The sequence below is a fragment of the Dunckerocampus dactyliophorus genome, chromosome 7 (assembly GCF_027744805.1).
Source record: "Dunckerocampus dactyliophorus isolate RoL2022-P2 chromosome 7, RoL_Ddac_1.1, whole genome shotgun sequence".
Taxonomy (NCBI): Eukaryota; Metazoa; Chordata; class Actinopteri; order Syngnathiformes; family Syngnathidae; genus Dunckerocampus; species Dunckerocampus dactyliophorus.
The window spans coordinates 22,748,395-22,774,676 of NC_072825.1; the positions used below are offsets into that span (position 1 = coordinate 22,748,395).

The 26,282-nt window shown below is 45.6% G+C and overlaps 1 protein-coding gene across 5 annotated transcripts in view; it reads right to left on the minus strand.

The window, feature by feature from the left end:
- Positions 1 to 26,282, minus strand: part of col14a1a (collagen, type XIV, alpha 1a) — a 176,517-nt gene that overhangs the window by 136,395 nt on the left and 13,840 nt on the right. For all 5 annotated transcript variants that reach the window (XM_054780660.1, XM_054780659.1, XM_054780658.1 and 2 more), the window contains exons 3-5: positions 23,965 to 24,081; positions 10,816 to 10,959; positions 10,495 to 10,590 (exon numbers count right to left, since the gene is read on the minus strand). In XM_054780660.1, the coding sequence (XP_054636635.1) occupies positions 10,495 to 10,590; positions 10,816 to 10,959; positions 23,965 to 24,081 (357 nt within the window). The remainder of the gene's footprint in view (positions 1 to 10,494; positions 10,591 to 10,815; positions 10,960 to 23,964; positions 24,082 to 26,282) is intronic.

A 26,282-nucleotide genomic window follows, 5' to 3' on the forward strand; every position in this document is an offset into this window, starting at 1 on the left:
TTCAGGTGGTGCAGGGTCGTCAAACGGCGGACGCTTACGTACAGATGTTGCAGCGGGCATCCCTCACGACTGAGGGCCCTCGTCTGTGTGGTAACAGCTGGGTTTTTCAACAGGACAACGCTGCAGTTCACAATGCTCGCTTGACCAAAGACTTCTTCAGGGAGAATAATATCACTCTTTTGGACCATCCTGCATGTTCCCCTCATTTAAATCCCATAGAGAACATTAGGGGATGGATGGCAAGGGAAGTTTATAAAAATGGCCATCAGTTCCAGACAGTTGATGCCCTTGGTGAAGCCATCTTCACCACTTGGAGCAATGTTCCCACTAGCCTCCTGGAAACACTCGCATCAAGCATGCCCAAACCAATTTTTGAAGTGATTAACAAGAATGATTACTGAGTCCTACTGAGAACATTTTTGTTTGGAGAGGTTTGGAGAGGTTTTTGTTCTTTTTTGAGCAATGGTCTTCAACTTTTGATGAGCTAATAAACATCCTATTTCAGTTTAATTGTTGTTTTCAATAAATTACTTTTTCAAAATGCTTTTTCTCTCAGTCCCCCTTCTTGCTTTTGCATATTGTAGCTCTACTTAAAACCTCATTAAGATCCAAATGTGCAAAATGAAAATTCTACCAATTTTTACCAAATTCTAGCAATTTTTCAACTGGTCTTAAGATTTTGATCAGGAGTGTATTTGTATTAACAGCGCCACAGTAACTGAACATTTTAATAAAGCTGAAAGATAGTACAGTCTGAAAATCTATTTACCTAACACTAGTTTCTTTAATCGTACCAAAACATTCGAATCACACTTTAACCGTGTTATTATGAGCAATGACAGGATGCATTCAAAGACACCCCGTCATTTAAACTGAATTCACATGTTTTTAATGTAGTTTCTGGGATTTCCAAGCATGTTTTTCTTAATATTTCTGTTTATTTAGAATACATATACACACATAAAGACATTGTTCTGATGTTGGGAGTATCCATGAATGCATCTCACGGTCGTCAAGTGATAGTGTCGTTCCGAGGACTAAGGGAATAAAGACGTGTTTGTAAGTTGGAGATACATATATGGTGTTGGAATCGCACTGCTCTTGATGTGTTCAGGTCAGAATAAAGTTATAAAAGAGCATCAGACTCTGGGTGACTGTGAGGACGCTACACTGTGCCTACATCTGTCGTCATAACATAGAGGCCTAGTTTGCCGTGACGCGTATGTCACACTCTACGGTGACACAGGTTTGTTACCTTTTTTAAGTTTGTCTGCTTTATGCTTATTTATTATATTGTCTTGTCTCCTCATGCCCTGTGTGCTTGTGTGCAGAAGCAGACACCTGAGCTGGGCGGAGCTACTGGGTTCCTGCAGCTGTTCATCATTAAGCACCCTTTATCATCCTCTCAGCTGCTCCTAGCCAGTGCTGGATTATTGTCTCTGTTAGCTACTGCAACCGCATGTGTTTTTCATGTTCTGGACTCACCTCCTTTCAGGAACCCTCCAGCTGCCGTCCTGCAGCCCCAGTAGCCCGTCCAGCTCCCACGGTAGAGGTAGCCGAAGGTTATTCGTGCCTCTTGAGTAACCACGGTGCTTTTTCTGTTTTTTTGTGTGCCATCGCCTTCAGTTTGTCTCACTTATTTGGACTAATTATTATTAAACCCTTCTCACTGCTGGAACTCTCCTGTGTCTGCATCCTGGGATTCACCCACATCGCCTTTCTAAGGCGTGACAGAATAATCCAGCCATTCAATGGATCCCGCAGAGCAGGAACATGTGCAGTTTGCCCTCCAAGCCCAGGGCCAGATGCTTTCTCGCCATGAGCAGACGCTGGTGGACCTAACTACCCTGGTCCGAGATACGCACGCCCGCATAACAGGCCCGGCCGCGCCGGAGGATTCCTCCCCGTTGGCCCCGCTCCCCGTGGCACTCCCCACCGCCAGCCAACAGGTCCGGGAACCCAACCTGCCACACCCTACCAGGTATGAAGGGGACTTTGGGGGATGCCGGCTATTCCTACATCACTGCCTCCTCATCTTTAATCAACAACCTCAGACCTTCGCTTCAGACTCTGCTAAGGTGGCCTACATTACTGGCCTGTTATCAGGCCGTGCCGCAAAATGGGCAATGGTGGTTTGCGAGTGCAAACCGGAACTCCTCACCGACTTGCCCATGTTCATGGAGGAGATAAAGAATGTTTTTGACCATCCTATGAGGGAGCGAGAAGCGGGTCTATGGCGCCAGGGCTCCGGCTCAGTGGCCGACTATTCAATAACATTCCGCATTCTGGCAGTGGAGAGCGGCTGGAACGATAAGGCCCTCCGCTGCGTGTTCTACGCCGGCCTCAACTCCCGCATGCAGGACGAGATGGCGTCCCGCGACGAGACCCGCACGCTCGAGGAGCTCATAGCTCTCTCCATCCGGCTGGACGGTCGCTTGCAAGAACGCGCCCGACAACGAGAGAGGCTTCCTCTCAGCGCAACTAGGCTGTCATCCCACGGCCAAGAGTTCCTCCCCCTGCCGCTTCCTGCCCCACTCGCTCGGGAGGTTCAGTCGGAGATCGCCGAGGAGGGGATTCCCATGCAGCTGGGCGCCCACCGACTGTCGGCCACGGAGAGGAAGCGCCGCTTGTCACTACGGCTGTGCCTTTACTGTGGAGCGGCGGACCACTCCATATCGCGCTGCCCCCACCGTCCTCGACCCAGGCGTGCGCCCACGTCGCCGAGCTCCATCCCGGCAGGACAGACTTCATCGCCTCGCCCCGCCTCTACTACTACCGTGGGCCGCCTGCAGGTCGAAGGTACGCTGTTCTGGGGAAAGGGGGGTTCTTTTCCTATTTGTGCCTTAGTGGACTCAGGAGCAGATGAGAACTTTATTGACAGTGGACTCGTTGAACAGTTTAAGATCCCGCTTGAGCCGGTGGACAGACGCAAAATTGGTCGCTCGCTTGATGGACGCCTCCTTGCGAATGTTACGCATAAAACACGCACCGCGTCGCTCCTCCTCTCGGGTAATCATCACGAGGCTATTTCCTTTTTTGTCATCTCCTCTCGTTCCGCTCCCGTCGTTCTTGGTCTTCCTTGGTTACAACGTCACAGTCCTCTTATTGACTGGTCCACTCTTAAAATTAATAATTGGAGCACTTACTGCCACTCACACTGCTTGCGCTCGGCTTTACCTCCCATCTCTCTCTCCCACGCTGCCGCGCTCGCGCCCCCCGATCTCTCCCAAGTCCCCAGGGAGTATCACACTCTTAGCGAGGTGTTCAGCGGCGAACGCGCTATGACACTCCCCCGCCACCGCCCGTACGATTGTGCCATTGATCTGCTACCTGGCGCGCCGCTTCCTTCGTCGCGGCTGTATAACATCTCGCTGCCTGAACAGAAATCTCTCGAAGAATACATCTCTTCCTCCCTCGCGGCAGGGCACATTCGACCCTCTTCTTCACCGCTGGCGGCAGGGTTCTTTTTTGTGAAAAAGAAGGATGGCACATTGCGCCCACGCATTGACTTCCGAGCGCTTAATAAGATCACCATCCGCAATAAATATCCTCTTCCCCTCCTTGATGCGGCATTCACACCACTTCATGACGCCGTTATCTTCACAAAATTGGACCTCCGTAATGCTTACCATCTTATCAGAGTTAGAAAAGGTGATGAATGGAAAACTGCCTTCAACACCCCCTTAGGCCACTTCGAGTACTGCGTCATGCCTTTTGGCCTCACCAACGCACCCGCAGTCTTTCAGTGCCTTATTAATGATGTCCTGCGCGACATGTTAGGTCGGTTCGTCTTTGTCTATCTTGATGATATACTTATTTTTTCCTCCTCTTTTGAGCTTCACCGTCAACACGTGCTGCTCGTCCTTCAGCGCCTCCTAGAGAATCGGTTATTTGTCAAGGCTCAAAAATGCTCGTTTCACACACCTTCTGTTTCCTTTTTGGGCTTTATTGTGGAGAAGGGGCAGATTAGACCAGATCCTGCTAAGATCCAAGCAGTGGTCGAGTGGCCCACTCCTACATCCAAGAAGCTTCTGCAGAGGTTCCTAGGGTTCGCCAACTTTTACCGGCGCTTTATTCGAGATTTTAGTAAAGTGGCTGAACCTCTGAACAAGCTTACATCCTCTAAGGTGCCATTTTCATGGACTCCTGGCGCCGACTTGGCCTTTAGGAATCTTAAGAAATTTTTCACCTCCGCTCCTGTCCTGACCCACCCTAACCCCTCTCTCCCTTTTATTGTCGAGGTGGACGCGTCTGACACGGGAGTCGCGGCTGTACTCTCCCAGCGCTCCAGCTCCGATCAGCGGCTGCACCCCTGCGCCTTTTTCTCCAGGCGTCTTTTGCCCGCTGAGCGCAACTATGATGTTGGCAACAGGGAGCTGCTGGCAGTGGTCCTGGCCCTTCAGGAGTGGAGGCACTGGTTGGAAGGAGCATCCCATCCCTTTGTCATTTACACGGACCACAGGAACCTGGCTTGCATCCGCTCCGCCCAACGCCTCAATCCGCGCCAGTCACGGTGGGCACTATTCCTGACAAGGTTCGACTTCACCCTCACCTACCGCCCCGGGTCGCGCAATGGAAAGCCGGACGCACTTTCTCGGATGTTTGCGCCACCTGTTGAGAATCTCGGCCCCGACTCCATTATTCCTCAGACCCGGATTCTCGGTGCAGTCCAGTGGGAGGTGGAGAGGCAAGTCATTGAGGCAACAGGGGACACACACCCACCTACTGGTTGCCCAGCCGGCCGGCTGTTCGTCCCCCGCGCCCTGCGCCCAGAGGTACTGTTATGGGGTCACAGCTCTAAGCTTGCTTGCCATCCCGGAGCCAGGCGGACGGCGTTCCTCCTTTCACAGCGTTTTTGGTGGCCCACGCTCCATGCGGATACCAAGCGCTTTGTGGCGGCCTGTTCCATCTGCGCCCGAAGCAAGTCCTCCCACCAGGCCCTAGTTGGGTTCCTGCTACCCCTTCCCATTCCCCCCCGCCCATGGTCACACATCTCAGTGGACTTCGTCACCGGACTCCCCGCATCAAGGGGCTTTACAGTCATCCTGACCATGGTGGACAGGTTTTCTAAATTCACCCATTTTGTCCCCCTCCGTAAGCTTCCCTCCGCCATGCAGACCGCCAAGCTTCTGGTTCAACATGTGGTCCGCCCGCACGGCATCCCCAGCGATATTGTGTCCGATCGGGGGCCACAATTTTCCTCCTCCACCTGGAAGGCCTTCTGTAAGGTCCTGGGGGCCACCACCAGCCTGTCCTCAGGTTATCACCCCCAGTCCAACGGCCAGACGGAACGGGTCACGCTGCCGTCCTGCAGCCCCAGTAGCCCGTCCAGCTCCCACGGTAGAGGTAGCCGAAGGTTATTCGTGCCTCTTGAGTAACCACGGTGCTTTTTCTATTTTTTTGTGCGCCGTCGCCTTCAGTTTGTCTCGCTTATTTGGACTAATTATTATCAAACCCTTCTCACTGCTGGAACTCTCCTGTGTCTGCATCCTGGGATTCACCCACATCGCCTTTCCAAGGCGTGACAGCGTAAGCGATAAGTACGTAAAGAAATTGAAAGTAATTAATGAAATAAATTAGTTCCCACCGTTAACCCGCAATTTTTGACAGCCGTAGTTTCAAGTCTTAAGTAACATTTGTAACTGTCAGACAAGAGGAGTTTACCACTATAAAATGACACCAAATAAAAGTAAAATAAAGTCAAAATTATTTTATGCTAAATTATTATGGACCCATCCTATTGTTCCTTATATTCTTCATATGCCCATGAAAATGGGCCACTCGATTAGGACCCACCACGTGATATGTTATGTCACTGGATAGGTCTCGATGAGGGGAAGTGTGCTATTTATATTTTGTAACATTCTGTATAACCATGATGACATAACTGACAAACAAAGTTGAAAATGGGCCACTTCATCAGCCCATACCGTGCATATACTGTAACCACTTGTAAGGAAGCGGCGGGCCAAAGGTAAGCAATCGGCAGGCCTGGATATTTTTTTAGTTTACATTAGCGTCTGTACGTCAAATCAATTTGTGTATGTAATTGATATTAAATGAACTGCATGTCTCATATCATGCCGAGCAGCCAGAGCCTTTTCCTACATCGTCATTTCCAGTTCTACACTGCGTCCACAATTATTAGGCAATTTGTATTATCGATTATTAGTTTTATTATTTAACAATAACAATGCTCTTGGTAAATCCAAAATGTTAAACCTCAAACTTGAATATTGAAGGAAGTGAAAGTGAGGTTTTGGCTTTTGTTGAGAATATCTCTGTGTGCAGAATTATTCGGCAACAAAGAAAACCAAAAATATTCACATCTCAATACTTAATTTTCATTTTTTTTAAGTCAGAATGATAAACACAAACTTTACAAATAAATATATCTGACATTGCCAAAATGAATCAGTGACCAATATAGCCACCCTTCTTTTCAACAACACGGAAAAGCCTTCCATCCATGGAGTCTGTCAGTTTATTGATCATTTGATCCATCAACTTTTCGTGCAGCGGCAAACAAAGCCTCCCAGACACTTTTTAGAGAGGTTTCCTTTTTTTCTTCACTGTAAATCTTACTTTTAAGGGCCCACAAGTACACAGTGGGGTTTACGTTAGGTGAGCAAGGAGGGAGGTCATGTCGTTATTTTTAAGACCTTTTTAAGACCTTTACTAGTTAGTCACGCACTACTTCTAGCACTACTAGTCATGCAGTACTTTGATGCATGAGATGGAGCATTGTCCCGCATAAAAATCATAGTCTTCTTGAAAGATGCAAACTTTTTCCTGTACCACTGTGTGAAAAAAGTGGCAGTAGGTTTGGGAGTTGAGTTTGAGTCCATCTTCAACCTGAAAAGGCCCAACGAGCTCATCTTTTAATAATTCCAGCCCTTACCACCTCCACCTTGCTGGCGTCAGAGTTGGAGTGGAGCTCTCTGCCCACTGCTGATGCAGCCACGAGCTCATCCCGCTGGTCCATCAAGAGTCACTCTCATCTCATCAGTCCATAAAACTTTTGAAAAACCTGTCTTCAGGTATTTCTTGGCCAGGTCGTAGCCTTTCAACTTGGGTCTTGTTCAGTGGTGGTCGGGTTTCGGACTTTCTTAACTGGTCATGTCTCTGAGCACTGAACACCATGTAGCGTACTTCTGGACACTCCAGGTAGATTACAGTTCTGGAATATGGCAGCACTGGAGGATAATGGGTTCCTGGGAGATTCACGTTTGATTTTCTCAAATATTTGGCTGTTCATTTGTATGTTTTTCTCTCGACACATTTCTTGCGACTTGCACTTGCAACAAAACATTTAATGGTTCTGTGGTCACGTCCTGATATTTTGGCAATTTCTGCAATTTCAAGAGTGCTGCATCCCTATGAAAGATGTTTTACAGTTCTTGACTTTTCAGGGTCTGTTAAACCTCTTTTGTGACCCATAAAGGGTGTTGATCTCCTAAAGCCACACCCTCCCTCAGTACACACATGCACATCACCTGGTACACTTAAATTCAATAGGCATTCAAGTTTATTCAGCCTGAGGTTGGAAAATTTGCATAAAAATTAGAATACAGTCAAAATACTGCCTTGCCTAATAATTGTGCACACAGTGTATGGTTATCATCACACCTTTCCTTGGTAGTGTGGCGTCACGCATGGAAGCTGTTTGAACTCCACAGTTTTGGCCTTCGAGGCATATTTTACAGACATTTGGTGTGTTCAACGTTGGAGCTTCCACTGTATTACAGTAACAACATCTGTTGTTCAAGAGGTACAGCTGTACAATTTAAACCAAAACAATCCCAAACTCAGTTGCACTTAAGTGCATCAATTTGTAAAGGAACCTATTCACAATTACATCAAAGCTGATGTAATTTCCAAAACTAAAAAGTGCACATAGGTTAGATATTATTACATACAGTATACGGCGATTACATTTCCATATTCATTAACATACAGTACACCTGGAAATGTTAGTCACATTCCAAACAAAAAACTTATTCATCCTTCAGGGGTGTATATTTTCTTCTATTTTCAGAGTTAAACATAGACTGAATTACTTTTAACTACCTAAGGTCTTTTCCACAACTTATGATAACTTGATGATAAATGATAAAACATTTTTTTGCACAGGAAAAACTCGGAATACTCAACCAGGCTAAATCAAGTGTGCTTAAACAACAACCACAATAAGATTCTGTCTTTGTCAAACTTCTCTTCCAGCTCTTTCACACTTGAGGCAAAATTGCAGAAGTAAGTGTTTTGCCAAAAATGACTTTGAAAGCATTCTTGTTCTATAAGTAGCAGTTGAAAGCATTCCAACTTCAGCCACAAGCATTGTTGATGCCTTAAAGTAGGAAACACATCAGCACAAAGACAACACTCCTCCAGAAGATCAGTTAAGAAATGCAAAAACCTGAGATGGCGATAAACTGCAGTGTTTCATTTTGCTTAAAGGAAAACTGCACTTTTTTTTTATTTTGCCCATCATTCACAATCCTTATGTGAGACATGAACACATGTTATTTCTCTTTTCTGTGCGTTCTAAAGATATAAAAACGGATAAGAGACAGCTCATTACTGCATGTAATGAGACACATCTATGCCGCCTACAAAGACCGCTATTAATTTTTTTTAGAACGCTATTAAAACACATCCAAAAACCTCCAACAATGTTTTATGATTTTATATACATGCCGTGACCAAGTAGTAACAGGTACATTCATGACAACATGTCATACTTACAGTATTTTTGTCATTTTTTTTAAGCATTACCGGAACTTCCTTCCAGTGCTGCCAACGTGGCGCTAAATCTGGTGACATTCCAAACCCTCTTGGCGACATATTTTCTTAAAAGTGACTAGCGACAAATCCAGTGACTTTTTCTGGTGTCATTGGAGAGTTTTTAGTATTTGGGGACTTACCAGTGAAAGTACGTATTGTTGTTCAGTTCTCACTGAGCAGCAGCAGATGCTGCTGAGGTGTAGTACTCATTACGCTCAAGCCTCATTGGGACTCAGTGTGTCAGAACGTGTGATGAAAGAACGATGTGTGATAAATGAAACAAGTAGTCCTAACTACAAGATAAAAGGTGATAAGCGCTGGCCGAGATAGAACATTTAATTATTATTTTGATGAAGTTCTGGGCAATTTTAAATGAACAAATCAAGACTCGAGTTTATTTGTACTTCTAAATGTAATTAAAGCGATAGTTTGGATTTTTTGACATGAAGTTGTATGACATCCCCATCAGCAGTGTACTACATCAACAGTGATTTAGCCCCCAGTTGGACCCGTGACTCCAGTTCTGGTTGGATTTCCGTGACGAGGAACGTAGTTTTGCTTAGTTGCTGGGTCATTTAAGTAAAGAGTTTGGCTTCTCAAAACAGTATGCGTTCAAACACACAAGATGGCCGTCGCAGAAGAAGATGTGAGCGTCTTCATCACATAGACAAGAATAGAGACAAGTGAGAGGAAGACAAATATAACGCCGAGCGATTTGTAAGGTCAGATTTTTTCAAGGAGGCAAAGGTATACTTTTGAATGCACATTGTTCTGAGAATATCTGGGAACTGGGACTAACATTCCAATTCTCCTGGGATCGTTCATTTTTTTTAAATTTACATTCCTACTTTCGATGATCGACCAGCCCACCACCCGGAAAAGAAGCAGCAGGAAGGACGGTGTGTGACGGCGCTCAAAGGTTTGGCTGAAATTCTGCAAGAAAAATGAATGTTCGGCGCAGTGCAACGTCATCATATGAAAGGGGTGTACCACTAACATGATTAAACACCTCCAGATTTGATATTTATACACTAGTTGAAAATAGCCCTGTGAGAAATTCATAGTAAAGTAATTCATAAGTTCATATAAGTCTAAAAAAAATCATGGACACATTCAGACATTTCATTCAAGAACTTTGGTTAGCGTCTTCATTAAACCATGCAAACTTTTATGACCCTACTTCTGAAAAGAATAGGAATCAAGAACCAGAATCAAGGAACAAGGAAAACAAGGAACTGGAATTGGAACCGGAATCGCTCAAATTTAAACGATGCGCAACCCTAATACTAAAGCTGCCAGTTCAGATAAAATTTTGGTTTCAAGGTGAAAAGCCAGACAGCCTTGTCCGGAGCAAGGTCAAGTTCATAGAAAACCACAAAGACAAGACACTTGTTGACAGATATCACTCAGAGCTGTGTACACACCTTAGTGAATGATTTACCAACAGAGTGCATTCATTTTCTGTCTGTGTGCACTTTAAAAAGGTGTGTTTTGTAGTCAATGTAAAGCACAAAGACTCAGCATGGAGGTAAAAATCACAATCACATCCAGCTGGACATTGGAAATTGTTTTTTCTGCCTTAATAGATGGCCCCGACAGCTGTTTTCGCTGCCTCAATTCATCACCATTTATTTTTTATTCATCTGAGCACCACATTACCCTTGCATGTGGACCCCTGATCCTCCTGGAAACTGTGTGCATTTATCTTACCTCCGGAGATCTCGTTGACATCTTCAGGAAGAAGGAACGCATCAGTCAGGCGCTGTGGCTCGGTTTTGACTCTTCCATCACTGTTGCCTCTCTCAGCTAGTGCACATCGAACACAATACAGACACATGACACAGTATTACAATATCTTTACACTCGAGAATGCTGTAGACAAAGTGCAACATTAGGTAAGTTGTTTGTGGCTATTTCAACAGGTCTTGTAAGGGATTTTTGGGAGTTGAGCCAGAATTTTTTCAGTTGACAAACCAGCCATGTCAAGAAATAGCAACAGAGCAACGAAAAAAAATAAATGTATGAACTCACCTTTATGTCTGCCCTGCAGTGGTTTACTCTGAGTGCTGCCCCTGACAGAAATTACACTGAAGATGTAGTCCTTGGACGGGTCGTAGTCTGTTATCAACACTTTACTGTCACTTTTTGATATGATGATCTCCCGCTGATGACCACCTATCAGAGACATGGATAATAGGAAAATAAATAAATAAATAATAGGATAAGTTACACATATACAAAGTACCCTACTGAGCCAAATATAAGATAACCCATGTTTTAATAGTCCAGGGGTGTTCGTTGTTCGCGATCTTAGTGTGGCTTGATTGCATGTGTCATAAACATCACTTTCTAGAGGAAAAGGCTTCTTGAGACGTCATCTGTACTTCTGTGTAGAAGGTGTCGGACGTTTCGCTCCTCATCCGAAGAGCTTCGTCAGCAAACTAATAAGTGCTGGTAGCTTAGGCCTTAAATACAGTAAGAGTGGGCGGAATTGGTGTGCCAACACCCTCCTCCTATTGGTTCGTTACACTAAGCCTGGGCGGAGCAGTGGTATAATCCTATCCTGTTATTCACACCTACGATAAACGGGAAGTGTCGCTCCCTGAATTGGGTATGAACGACTCTGATACTAGCTCGTTAGCATCTATTGTTCTGGCTCGGCCCTGCCTTCACCTCATTTGCAAGACTAAGAGCTGTGGGTTTTGGTCTCAGTAACCTGCTGAACACAGGGTCCAAATTAAACCTCAAACCACCATTCCGATTCAATGATGGGTTCTGTTGTTTGACAAAAATAGCTTCCTTTACTCCTCTTTCAAACCATCTGTTTTCTTTGGCCAAAATCTTTACCTCGCTGTCCTGAAAAGAGTGATTGGTAGCTTTCAGGTGTAGATGTACTGCTGATTGAGGACCACTAGCATTGTCCCTGCGATGTTGATAAAGCCTTTTTTGGAGCATTTGCTTAGTTTCCCCAATGTAGTGCTCTTTGCATTCCTCATCTTTACAGTGGATGGAATAGACCACATTGCTCTGTTTCTGGTTTGGAGCCTTGTCTTTAGGATGCACTAATTTTTGTCTCAGGGTATTTACTGGTTTGAAATAGGTAGGAATTTTGTGTTGCCATAAGATCCTCTGGAGTTTTTCGGAGACCCCCGCTACATAAGGGACTACCACTCCTCTCCTTTTTGCTTCTGTGGGCTTTTGGGTTTCTTTCCCTACTCTCTTCTTTTGACATTTGTTAAAAGCCCACCGTGGGTACCCACAGGTTGAGAGCGCTCTCTGGACATGTTGTGTCTCCTTTTTCTTTCCCTCAGCACTAGTTGGTATTTGTTCCGCTCTATGTTGGAGGGTCCTAATAACCCCTAGTTTATGTTGTAGTGGATGGTTTGATTCAAAAGTACAGATGACGTCTCAAGAAGCCTTTTCCTCGATGGACAACTCCTGTACGACTGAGAGCCTACACAGACGCATCACTTTCTAGATGTCATATGACATCAGTCGGCTGATATTATAAGCTTCCTTCCTGATTTGTTGTTGCTCCTCTGTGGCAAAGATTAAGTGGTAAATAGACGACTCAATGTGTGGCACATGGAAATGCAACTTTCATCTTTCTTTATTATTCAGATTACCTCAGCCTAAAACAAAAGTTATCCATTCACTTGCAGCGAATAGTTATGTAGAAAAAAAAAAGTCATTTGTTGGATGGCTCTGAGCCGCGTCCTGAACTCCACTATAAAAATGTGTGTTTTCTACCCTTTTGTTTGCCGAGCTATTATTTCATGATTAATTGAAAATGTGCCCGTTGCTGAAACCTTTTTAATACGTTGCCTTGGCTTCGGCTGCATTGTCTTTTGCATAACCATTTTCATTTCCTGTAATGTTTGATAGCAAATGCTAACTGGACGTAATACATGAACTGTGTGTATAATAAAAGCTACGTACATAGTTTGACTGACATACTACATGGGTTATGTACAGAACTATTGAGGAATTACTTCAATTCCTATTGAGCAACTATTTTGATTACATGTAAATTTTGAAACTGTGAAAGTGAAATTACAGTGTACTAACTACTATTCCTAAATAGTACTTAGTAGACTTGTAACTTGCATGCTGAAAAAGTGTGTGCATCTACATTGTTATACATCTACATTCATTCATTCTCAATAATGCTTTGTCCTCACTAGGATCGCGGGGGTATGCTGGAACCTATCCCAGCTGACTTTGGGTGAGAGGCGGGGTAGACCCTGGACTGGTCACCAATCAATTACAGGGCACATATAGACAAACAACCATTCACACTCACATTCAACCTATGGACAATTTAGAGTCGTCAACATACGACGTCAAACGCCTTAAGAGAGCAACAAATACTGTATTCATTTTGTTGCTTGTGCTTACATAAGGGGATTAATGTCCTTACACACACTACACGACACGAGTGTTTTCAACTATGTAGAGCGCACAAAACCCTTCAGAAAGTGTAAAACTCCAAGTTTCCCATTTACCCCTTGCTAATGTTCAATGTTAAAATGTTGCTCTTTTGCTATGTTTAAATGCAAAGGGTTTTCCCTAGATCCATGCTGATATATTCAACATCCAAATAAGATGTATGCTCTATGGATACATTCACTCTGCAGGGTATGATGCCCAATTCAGATTTTTTTGTTTAAATACGATTTTTTATGTGGTCGTTCACGATACCAAACAAATGTGACTTGTTAATGTGAACGCAAAGCATCTGGATAGTGACGTGCATGCATAAAAGCACGGCAACACTCGAATTTACGTGTGTTTACGGAAGTAAATATTGCTGCAGTGTGTGCTCTAGTGATGCGCGATACCACTTATTTTATTTTCGATCCGATACTGGATAAAATTCAGGCTGGCATCGCCGATACCGATGCGATACAATGTGCAAATTCACCCAATGTGTCTGGTAAATTTGAAAAAGTAGTGTACAGTATTTCAAATCATAGCATAAAGAATACAAGACATCAAAGTAATTTATTTATTTATTTTAAACCCTTTGTTGTATCAAGCATTAAAATGAACAAAAAAAACGAAGAAACAAGGGTGGTCTAATCATTTTTTCCATGACTGTACATCCTGCGAAACAAACACACGCGCATTAGTGAAGTTTGTTGCCAGCTATTGATAGCTACGTACTTACGTTAGCTATCATTGAATGTATAGCCTATCATAACAACATGAATGTAAATGGGCAGCCGAACCAGTTGAAAACCACTGATTTTGTCACGTTCGTCAGTGACCTGTCTTCGTGCTCTATGTTGCTCTAGCTCCTGCCTTCTCCTGGCCTGTGTTTTTTCCCTTGCAGTCACACCTTGAGCGGGCTGGAGGCGGGGACGCTGGGCACACCTGTTACTGATTACTCGCCATCCATTTAAGCTGACTGCTTACAGCTGGACGCTGCTGGTTCTTTGGTTTTGACAAACCGCCGCCTGCTCACACGTGGACACCTACCACGCTGCCAGCCTTTTCCCTGTTTCTGGTTTTCTAGCCAGGCTAGCCCAGCTGTACCCAGCTACCCAGCCAGCTCCTTCTATTGTGTTCTTGGACTATTTCATGGTGACTCTTAGTTTTGCCTTTTCTGCACCATCGCCTTCTGTTACTCTGTTGGATTTTGCCTGCACACTTGCATTAAAGTGTTAAACGACGTCTAAAGCTCCCTGCCTCTGCTTCTGGGGCCCCAACCCCATCTCCACTCGTCACAGAAAGAACCAGCCAAAAGGATTATGGACCCCGCAGAGTCTGAGCCCGTAAAACTGGCACTACGCCACCAGGCGCAACGCCTGGGCAAGCAGGAAGAACAGTTAAACGCTTTAGGTGCGTGTGTAAGAGACATGTCAGACAGACAAGACACCCGTATGCATGCTCTGGAGGCTCAACTTTCCGCTCTCTTGACTGTCCTGCAACACGACGCCTCAGCCACGGCGCCACCAGCTAACTCAGAAACACCCACCGACCTCCCACCCACGTCCGACGCCAACTCACCTGCATGCGGCCCGCTGCTGTCCAAGCCTGAAAGGTTCTCCGGAGATTCTGGCGACGTAAGATCTTTCCTCACTCAATGTGAATTGCACTTCGAGCTTCAAGCGGCAGTTTTCCGCTCCGAGCGAGCACGGGTCGCCTTCGTCACGTCCCACCTAACCGGAAGGGCAGGAGCGTGGGCCACGGCGGAGTGGAGTCGCCGATCTTCCATCTGCTCATCCTACGCCGCCTTCGCCAAAGCCATGGAACAGGTATTCCAGCGGACCCCCCCCGGCCGCGAAGCGGCGCGCTCTCTGCTACGCCTACGGCAGGGACGCCGCAGCGTAATGGATTACGCCATCGAGTTCCGCGCGCTCGCGGCGGAGAGCGACTGGAACGCCCCTGCTCTGCTAGACGTCTGCTTCGACGGGCTCGCCGACACCATCAAGGACCAGATGATCCCTCTGGAGGCTCCTGCGAACCTCGATGACCTCATCGCGTTGGCGATCCGCATTGAGAGGCGACTCAACGATCGCAAGGCGGACAAGGGACGCTCAACACCTGGACACGGCCAGGGCGGATACCCTGCTCACCAGAACCCGCCTCGCCAGTCCACTCTCGACTCTCCTCCGGCACCAAGGTTTGACGAGCCCATGCAGCTGGGAGGAAGTCGCCTCACACCCGCCGAGAGGAGCCGGCGTAGACTTCTACGCCTATGCATCTACTGCGGCCAGGATGGTCACACCATCTCCCGCTGTCCTGTCCGCCCCGACAGCCCACGTACTCAAGCTTCCCATCCCAGCCCTCCACGCTCTCCCATGGACACGCCCCCTGGCGCTACTTCCTCATCGGACACGGCGGGCAGACTACAACTCCCAGGTACACTCTCCTGGTCTGACGGACAAATAGATGTTTACACTTTCATTGATTCCGGAGCAGATGATAGCTTTGTTGACGAGTCCTTTGTTACACAATTTAGCATTCCTGTAACTAAATTACCTGTGTCCAAAGTAGTGCACACCCTTGATGGGCGCCACCTAGCGACCGTTACACACCAAACCGTTCCACTTTTTCTCCGTATCTCAGGTAATCATCTTGAATCTATGCACTTTTACGTCATTCCTTCCCGCGCGGCACCCGTTGTGCTCGGGCTTACATGGCTACTTAAACACAACCCACACATTGACTGGGCTAAGTCTACCATTATTAACTGGAGTGTTTTCTGTCATTCTCACTGTCTTAAATCCGCATGCCCACGCTCTTCGCCCGCGCATGTAAGGCCACCTGAAAAGATTGACCTTTCCTCCATTCCCCCTGTTTATCACGACCTTCGGGAGGTATTTAGCAGTGAGAGAGCCCAGTCACTTCCTCCTCACCGGCCATATGACTGCGCCATTGAACTCCTCCCAGGTGTTGCGTTGCCATCCGCTCGGCTATATAACATCTCCAAACCTGAGAGGGAAGCCTTGGAGCAATACATCTCCACCTCTCTTGCGGCCGGCCTCATTCGCCCCTCCTCGTCACCATTAGCTGCTGGATTTTTTTTTGTTGATAAAAAGGACAAATCTCTACGACCTTGTGTCGACTACCGCTCACTCAATGATATTACTGTTAAGAACAAATACCCTCTGCCATTACTGGACTCTGCCTTTAACCCCCTTCATACTGCTAAAATATTTTCCAAGCTCGATCTCCGTTGCGCCTACCATCTGGTTCGCATCCGAGAGGGCGATGAATGGAAAACTGCGTTTAATACTCCCCTCGGACATTTCGAATATTTGGTCATGCCCTTTGGGCTCACCAACGCCCCTGCCGTTTTTCAGAGTTTTATAAATGATGTCCTTCGGGATATGCTCGGCCGATTTATTTTTGTCTATTTAGACGACATACTCATTTTCTCCTCCTCACTTGAGGAACACATTCAACACGTTCGGTTGGTCCTCCAAAGGCTACTAGAAAACAAATTATTTGTCAAGGCAGAGAAGTGCTCTTTCCACACCCCTACAGTTTCCTTCCTGGGCTTCATTGTGGAACGTGGTCAACTTAGTCCCGACCCGGCCAAGATTCAGGCTGTGGTCGATTGGCCCGTTCCTACATCAAGGAAGCTCCTTCAAAGGTTCCTAGGCTTTGCCAACTTCTATCGTCGGTTCATTAGAAACTTCAGCCGTGTCACAGAACCTTTGACGAAGCTCACATCTGTTAAAACCCCTTTTTCATGGTCCCCAGAGGCTGATTCAGCATTTACTAAGCTAAAATCTTTATTTACTACTGCTCCTGTGCTTATTCACCCCAACCCCTCTTCTCAATTTGTCGTCGAGGTTGACGCCTCTGACACAGGCGTAGGGGCCGTCCTCTCCCAACGCTCGACCACCGACCAGAAGCTGCACCCCTGCGCCTTCTTCTCTCGTCGCCTGACCCCTGCGGAACGCAACTATGACATTGGCAACAGGGAGTTATTGGCCGTTATCTTAGCGCTGCAGGAGTGGAGGCACTGGCTGGAGGGCTCGGAGCTCCCCTTTATTGTGCACACGGACCACAAGAACCTGGCATACCTGCGCGCGGCCCGGCGCCTCAACCCCCGACAGGCACGGTGGGCCCTTTTCCTCACCCGGTTTAACTTCACCTTGACTTACCGCCCGGGCTCTCTGAACAGCAAACCAGACGCTCTCTCCCGACTACATTCTCCTCTCCCAGAGGAACCCCGCCAGGAATTTATCATCCCACAGTCCCGTATTCTTGGTGTCCTTCAGTGGGATATTGAGAAACAGGTGGCCAACGCTATCAAGGAAGTCACTGCTCCTGAAGGATGCCCTGCTAACCGGCTGTTTGTCATCCCGAAACTTCGCCCCGATGTCCTTCAGTGGGCACACGAGTCAAAGATGGCGTGCCACCCTGGAGTCTCCCGCACCACGTTCCTCCTGTCGCAGCGATTCTGGTGGCCCTCCCTTCGAGCTGATGTCCGGGAATTCGTGGCCGCCTGTCCCATTTGCGCCCGGAACAAGTCGTCTCACCAGGCCCCGGCGGGCCTTCTCCGGCCGCTTCCCATCCCCTCCCGCCCTTGGTCCCACATTGCACTGGATTTTGTTACAGGACTACCCCCATCCAACGGCAAGACAGTCATCCTCACTATAGTGGACCGCTTCTCCAAGATGGCTCACTTCGTCGCACTCCCCAAGCTCCCTTCAGCACTCGAAACTTCGGACCTACTTGTTTCCCATGCCTTCCGACTCCATGGTATCCCCCTGGACGTGGTCTCGGACAGGGGGCCGCAATTTACATCGGCAGTCTGGAAGGCTTTCTGTAAATCCCTTGGAGCCTCGCCCAGCTTGTCCTCAGGCTATCACCCCCAGACCAATGGTCAAACTGAACGAGCCAACCAGGATTTGGAGGCCGCCATCCGCTGCGTCTGCCATCTACAACCCGCCTCCTGGTCCTTCAACTTACCATGGATCGAATATGCACGCAACACCCTTATCAGCGCTGCCACGGGCCTCTCTCCATTTCACGTGGCTTATGGATACCAACCCCCGGCGTTCCCCTCGCTAGAGTCGGAAGTGGCAGTCCCCTCCGTTGATGCACACCTGCGCCGCGCTCGCCGGGCCTGGCGCAACACGCGAGCTGCCCTCGCACGGACCTCTACACGCAATCAGCGTTTAGCCAACCGCCACCGCTCGATTGCTCCTGAGTACAAGCCGGGACAAAGGGTGTGGCTATCATCCCGCGACTTACCTCTCCACACCGAATCTAAGAAGCTTCAACCCAGATACATCGGCCCTTACCCCATTGAACGTGTCCTGAACCCCTCCTCGGTCCTGCTCCGCCTCCCTGAATCCCTCAAGATACACCCGGCATTCCACGTCTCCCTCCTGAAGCCCGTCTCCTCCAGCGCCCTTAGCCCTCCGGAGGTGCCTCCTCCTCCTCCCAGGTTGGTTGACGGCCACCCAGCATTTACGGTCAAGGCCATTTTGGATGTGAGAAGAAGGGGCAGGGGTTTCCAGTATTTAGTGGACTGGGAGGGGTACGGCCCTGAGGATCGCTCGTGGATCTCCCGGTCTCTCATCCTGGACCCCACTCTTCTCTCGGACTTTTATAGTCAGTTCCCTGAGAAGCCAGGTAAGCCGCCAGGTGGCGTCCATTAAGGGGGGGGTACTGTCACGTTCGTCAGTGACCTGTCTTCGTGCTCTATGTTGCTCTAGCTCCTGCCTTCTCCTGGCCTGTGTTTTTTCCCTTGCAGTCACACCTTGAGCGGGCTGGAGGCGGGGACGCTGGGCACACCTGTTACTGATTACTCGCCATCCATTTAAGCTGACTGCTTACAGCTGGACGCTGCTGGTTCTTTGGTTTTGACAAACCGCCGCCTGCTCACACGTGGACACCTACCACGCTGCCAGCCTTTTCCCTGTTTCTGGTTTTCTAGCCAGGCTAGCCCAGCTGTACCCAGCTACCCAGCCAGCTCCTTCTATTGTGTTCTTGGACTATTTCATGGTGACTCTTAGTTTTGCCTTTTCTGCACCATCGCCTTCTGTTACTCTGTTGGATTTTGCCTGCACACTTGCATTAAAGTGTTAAACGACGTCTAAAGCTCCCTGCCTCTGCTTCTGGGGCCCCAACCCCATCTCCACTCGTCACAGATTTAGAACATTTTTATGTTTGAAAATGCTTAATTTAGGCCAAGGATACGTAACATTTGCTTATATATGCATTTTTTGGACAAGTAATAGGCCATAGTCAAACACAAAACAGCAATCATTTATTAATACATTACAACAATAATCAAGTGAGGGAGCGATGTTCGAACCGTGACAGCGCGAGGGAAGACTGTAAAGGCAAAAATACTGTGAAATGAGAACAACTTGGACATCAACAGATGTCAACTTTGGAGGTTCCACTGACTTTAGGACCAATCCCCCTTAACATTGAAGAAGCCCAACAGATCTGGATATGAACAAGCACTTAAGGAACATATTGAATAGGAAAAACCCTTGAACAAAACCACGATCTAGCTTCTTCAACTGCGTTTAAAGGGACAGAAGATGGGGGGTTGGAAGGTTGCTTGAGAAAATAGTCACACTTGAAATTAAAATGTAAATTTTGACTGCGATGCACTTTTGTTGCAGCAAGACTAATTAACAACAATATGAGGCTAAGAAATTATATCGAGGTGAAAGAAGAACATGGACATTGCAAGGTGATGTTAACCATCTTGACAGTATGAGATATTGAAAGTGAAAGGACTGTGAAGGGCCCAGTATTTTTACTGCATGTGCTCAGTGCCAGTGTACCACTGCAGCACTTTCACTCTCGCTGAGAGGAAGGAAATGGCCATAAATTTGACTTTTTTATTCTTGTCTACGCCATTAAACGCAGCATGAAATTGTCAGACAAGGCTTCTCTCACCATGGGTTGTTTGTGGGGTGCACGTTTTATGTCACATTGTGCTTATTCAGACCCGCTTCTTCACTTTTACAGCAGCTGGGAGAGAATTATCTGCAGTGTTTCCGCACGGCATTAATACAGAACAATTGCAGAGTGGGCAGCATCAACAATAAAAGGAGTTTATGTGACAAAGATGTATGGTAGAGAAAGTAGTGATTACATGATTCAGGAGACAATTCAGTGGCAATTAAGGTGACCAGGCAATATATCCTACAAGAAGTCGAGGTCATACCTGGGGTGTCATGATACACTCTGTTTGACGATACACGATACCGGGTTCACGAAAAACGAGACGAGACAATATTTTGACATTACTTTTAAGAAAAAAACAATGACTAAATATAGGACTGGAAAAACACAAACTTTTTTATTTGAGTCACAAAACAATGCAGGTACATTTTGAAATGTTGTATACTTTTGCGTGCATCACCTAAGCATAATGCTTTTAACTGTTAGCCTTCTTTCCACAAATTGAAAAAAAATAAAATCAAACTAAATTAACAAAATGTAAAAGTTAAAATAATGACACCAGTTGTAGCTGCTAATCATTTTTGTTGACACATGTAGACATGTAAAACAGACAGCAGTAGATTGGTTTTATGTTTAAGCTAAAAGAACAGCCATTCCCATGATGCTTACAGTGCTGAAGCAGGAAGTACAACCGTCCCTCGCGACATTGCAGCTCGAACATCCCTCCGGTTTTTCAAAAATTAATTAATGAATAAATTTCAGCTGTTTCATGGTTGACTATGGACTGTTATTAGTCAAAAAATATTGAAAAACAAGTTACTGTATACAGTCAAACTTGTCTATAGCGGCCACTAGAGGGAGTCTGCAAAAGTGGCCGCTATAGACAGGTGGCCTCTATAGACAGGTTGGCGTCCAGTTTGAATGTTGACCAGTAGGGGAAAAAAAACAAAAAAAAGGGAAAAAAATAATAATAATGTTGACCAGTAGAGGGCACTGCGGACTGCGGATAAAAGTTGTACAGCACTACTAGGCTTGTTATTATCATGGTTCATGGTTTTAATTCATCCTGAACATGCATGAGTCAAACAGTAGTACATCACATGGTACAATTCACAATTTTGCATGTCCAAAAAGGAGTAGGAAGAAGCAAAGCTTATTTAATCCTACCCCTCATCAGTTTCACATCAGTTGCAATACATTTATTCACCTCTTATTCTTCCAAGTGTACTTTGTAGGTCTACATGACAATGTAGTGCAATCATAGCCAAGGTTTTTACTTACTAAAAGGAAGCTAGAGGCTTAATAATAACTGATAGAATATATCCATGACCCACAGAACAAAGCTGTGCTAGTAATGTCTTACGCTTGTTTTTTATATTTTACTTTTTATACGGCAGTGTCATCACAGCTTTAGTTCATTCAGAAGTGACGAGAAGTGACGGTGGGCGTCCCGAGCAGGAGAGCTAGGCTCAGTGCTAGCTGTGAGTTTCGAGAGAGTTGGGAACTGTGTTTATGTTGGCGTGGATGTAAAGTCCTGCAGTGTTCTCCGCTGTTAATGAAGCCATTAAAGTGCACACCAGGAAATCAACGGTGTCATTTCTTACAGGCATTGGCTGGACAGCTATGTAGCGGGGCTTGTTTAACCTTTGCCTTGTGGGCAAGCAGGAAGGAGAGACGATGCTGAGAGATGTGTGTGTGTTCTGAGCTGCTGTCTGGTGGCCGCGTTCAAGAAATAAAGTTGGCAGAAGCAACAGGAGAAGTTTCCTTCTTTGCTTCGGAGCTGAATAACACTGACAAGTTAACAGACTAGTATCGAACGGAAAAGAAGACGGCTTTTTTTTGTGTGGAATACAGAAGATGAGGACTTTGATGGATTTGTGGATGAGGATTGATCAAAAATAACGTGAGTACATTCTAAAATACTTCAATTAAGTACAACCGAACTCAGTTTTGCTCCCGCTGCCGCATGCATGCTAGCGTATGTTTTTTTTTTATTGTAGCGTCGCTGGGAGCACGTCCTGTTCCCAGCCTACTTTGCTGTAATGTTTTGGTGCAAATGCTCTTAAAGTTACATGTTTGACCAGGAAATAGCAAGCTCAAAAGAAGACGGCTTTTTTATGTGGAACAACTGACAGTTTGTGTGGATCTTGTGAATGATTGTGACTAAGCTAGGACTCAGTAATTAAAGTCTACACACAACGGCTTCATTGATTGAAAAACAAAACTTTTTCGTGCATGAAGCTTCTACTTGAGTTGGTAATTTGGCCGCTATATGCAGTCAGATATTGACCAAGGGAGACAAAATGGGTGGCCGCTGGCCGCGTTGGACAGGTGACTGCTATACACAGGGTCTATAACATGTAAATTTGCTGCGGGGGATTTTTCAGTGGCTGCTATAGGCAGGTGGCCGTTCTATAAAGGTGGCCGCTAAGACAGGTTTGACTGTATATACACTATTCTGGCCACTAGGCAACAGTAATGTTACATGGCATTAGATTAAATTACCATTCACACTGCATGTAGTCTGCCATGGCCTGTCTGACACAACATACGGTAGTTCTCCTCCCAGTTCTCCTCCCATTCCGTGTGGAAGTGGTAAGGTTTTGGTTTCTTACTTTGTTCTTCTTCCCCACTCCATTTGAAATACTTTCTTTAGTTTAGAATAAATAATTTGGAGAGACTAACTATTTAGCTCGGTAGCTTGCTATGCTAGCAGCGGCCATGTCTTGTGTAAGGAGTGGAGTGGAGGAAGTGGAGGAGTAAGTGGAGGAGTGGACTTTAGGGGTGTTATTTCATGTCTACTGGGCTCTAATAAGGGTAAAATTGTATTTAGAAAGTCATGAACAGGTTTTTTCTGTGCTCCTACTATGAAAATATCCCATTTATTAATATTGAATCCTACTTTGTGGAAATTCACTTATGGTGGTCGGGTCTGGAACCAATGAACCGCGGTAAATGAGGGACGACTGTAGTGAGTTTCCAAAATAGGATCACATGTTTTGATAGAAGTCTTATGCAGCGATGGTGTTTTGATCTGACAAATCTTAAATGAGTTTGATCAAATGTAGAATGACTACAGCTTCTGCTTGGACATTAACACTGCAGCAGCTGTTAAACTCAGATGAAAAAAAAAAGCATGACGCGAGCGAACGAGTGATGCTGGACAAGTGCAGTTTTATAGTGTACGCAAAGCACTTAATGTGTGGTTCCTATCCTGCCACTTCCATATTACATGTATTATCATCTACCTGTATAGTAGCAATGCCATAGTTCAATCTGATTGGCTTCTGCCTGCCCTGTTCTCATGAGACAGCTCTTCTCTTAAACGAGAAATATCGTCACATTTTGTTCTTGCAAAATCTTGTAACACCCCTATCTAAAACTCATCCACTATTTACAAGATGCAGGCTGAGATGATGCGTCGTGCTGCTTCTTGCCTCTTATGGCTCATGGACTATTATAACTTGTTAAAGATACTACTTGCCTCACTTTTATACCTGCTTACAGGTGACAGGCAGTCTTAAATATCCCTTTTTGTCCAAAACCTGGAAGATATGCAGAACAAGGTTTTGGACTATCATGTTTCTCAACAATGCCCTTGGAGGAGCATAGATAAGAAGTAAATTACATAATCCTTCCTGACATACAGAAATACAAGTCATAATGAGATCTTCCTCAAAGTGGAGTCATCTGCCCTTTGCACAATTTTTTCTATGATGGTGACAGTTCTGGCAGTTTTTCATGGTGCATTTATGAAAGTTGTCTTTTACAATTAATCCATCCTACCTGGTATGCTGTTGTAGAGGAACAGGTAGCTGTCAAAGTCTCCTTTGGGCTCCTTCCAGGCAACAAGCAGGGTGTTGGAGTTCAATGCTTTGACACGCAGCCTCCTCGGAGCTGGAACTGAAGAAACAGAATCAGCGATTGCACCATGGGAAATTAATCATGAGCCGATTAACCATCAAGGATATTAATTAAAATGCTCCCAACCACGAGGGACAACAAGTAAGTGTCTGAGAGGGAGGGTGAATTTCCAAGTTACTGCAACAACCTTTCAGACTGTGAGGCTTTTTCTTGTGTCAGTAACAAGTTTTGCATGCAAAAGATGTTGTGATGTTCGGAGTTCTGAATGTCTGTGAATGCACCTCATGCAAGTGTCTGAGGAAAAACATGTTTGCAAATAGGAGATACATACAGTGGAAACTTGGTTAGTGTATGCACTGGTTAGGGTGTTTTTCGGTTAACGTCGAAAATTTACACCAAAATTTTGCCTTGTTTTGCATACACTCTCCGGTTAGCGTAAAATATGGCGCGCATCTTGTCATGTTGTCCATACACGGCGTGAGTCCAACTGTGTTCTTAATGTATTTTTAATCACAAAACGTCCTTGTTAGAATCCTATTAGCTTGCTACTACATGGAAACAGGAACCAAAAGTCTGCTCTGTTGCCCATACATGATGTCATCAGCAGGTGACTTTCAAAAATGTTAACACAGAACACGTTTTTATAATTTTACATGCATAAAACAATTCGAAAAACATACACTCCTGATCAAAATCTTAAGACCGGTTGAAAAATTGCTAGAATTTTCATTTTGCACATTTGGATCTTAATGAGGTTTTAAGTAGAGCTACAATATGCAAAAGCAAGAAGGGGGAGTGAGACAAAAAACACTTTATTGAAAACAACAATTAAACTGAAATAGGCTGTTTATCAGCTGATCAAAAGTTTAAGACCATCGCGCCAAAAAATAACAAAAACTCTCCAAACCAGAACAAAAAATTTTCTCAGTAGGACTCAGTAATGAGTAGCTTCAGCGTTCTTGTTAATCACTTCAAAAATTGGTTTGGGCATGCTTGATGCAAGTGTTTCCAGGAGGCTAGTGGGAACATTGCTCCAAGTGGTGAAGATGGCTCCACGCCGTTTGACGACCCTGCACCACCTGAAGCTCCAGTGTTCCACTGAATGAAAAAGCACCCCAGATCATGATGGACCCCCCTCCACTGTGCCGGGTAGAAAACATCTCAGGTGGGATCTCCTTGTCATGCCAGCAACGTTGGAAGCCATCTGGACCGTCAAGGTTACATTTTTTCCCATCAGAGAATAAAACTTTTTTCCACCTTTCAATGTCCCATGTTTGATGCTCCCTGGCAAAGTCTAAACGGGCAGTTTTGTGGCGTTGAAGGAGACGAGGTCTTTGAATTAGTTTTTTGTTTTTTAAACCCTTTTCCCACAGATGCCGTCTGATGGTTATTGCGCTGCAGTCGGCACCAGTAAGGGCCTTAATTTGGGGTTGAAGACCACCCTGTGTCTTGATGGACAGCCAATCGGATCCTCCGGCTCAGCGCAGGTGTGATTTTTTTGGATCTACCACTTGACTTTTTTGCTCAGGATCTTTCAAAAAATGTAGAATGACTGATTTACTCCACCCAACCTCACCAGCAATGGCACGCTGCAAGAGGCCTTGCTTTTTTAGCTCGACAGTCCGATCACGTTAGAGGAAGCTTCTTAGCTTTAGCCATCAGGAGGGAATGGCAGTGTGAATGCCTGACAGTAAATGAAAATTTTGAGCAGATTTTGGCTTTTATAGCCTGTTGTTTTAAACTTTTGATCAGTTGATAAACAGCCTATTTCAGTTTAATTGTTGTTTTCAATAAATTACTTTTTCAAAATGCTTTTTCTCTCAGTCCCCCTTCTTGTCTTTGCATATTGTTGCTCTACTTAAAACCTCACTAAGATCCAAATGTGCAAAATGCAAATTCTAGCAATTTTTCAACTGGTCTTAAGATTTTGATCAGGAGTGTATAAATAACAAATGAAAGGGATCAATGAACATTTAAAGTTACTTTTACTTTCAGAGAATACGTGACTGTTCCCAAAGACACGATGTGGCAGCAAGATCAACACAGACACCACCTTCCTGTTTTGTCATGAGTTATTTCCTGAATTCAATAGTGTTTCTTCTTTATCAAATGCTGGCACTTGCAACTTTTTTTGGCTCCATTTTGGGTTAATGAGGCGAGAAAAATTGAATTTAAGATATAACTCGTGGCAAAACACGAAAGTGGTGTCTGTTTTGATCTCGTTGCCACACCATTTCTTT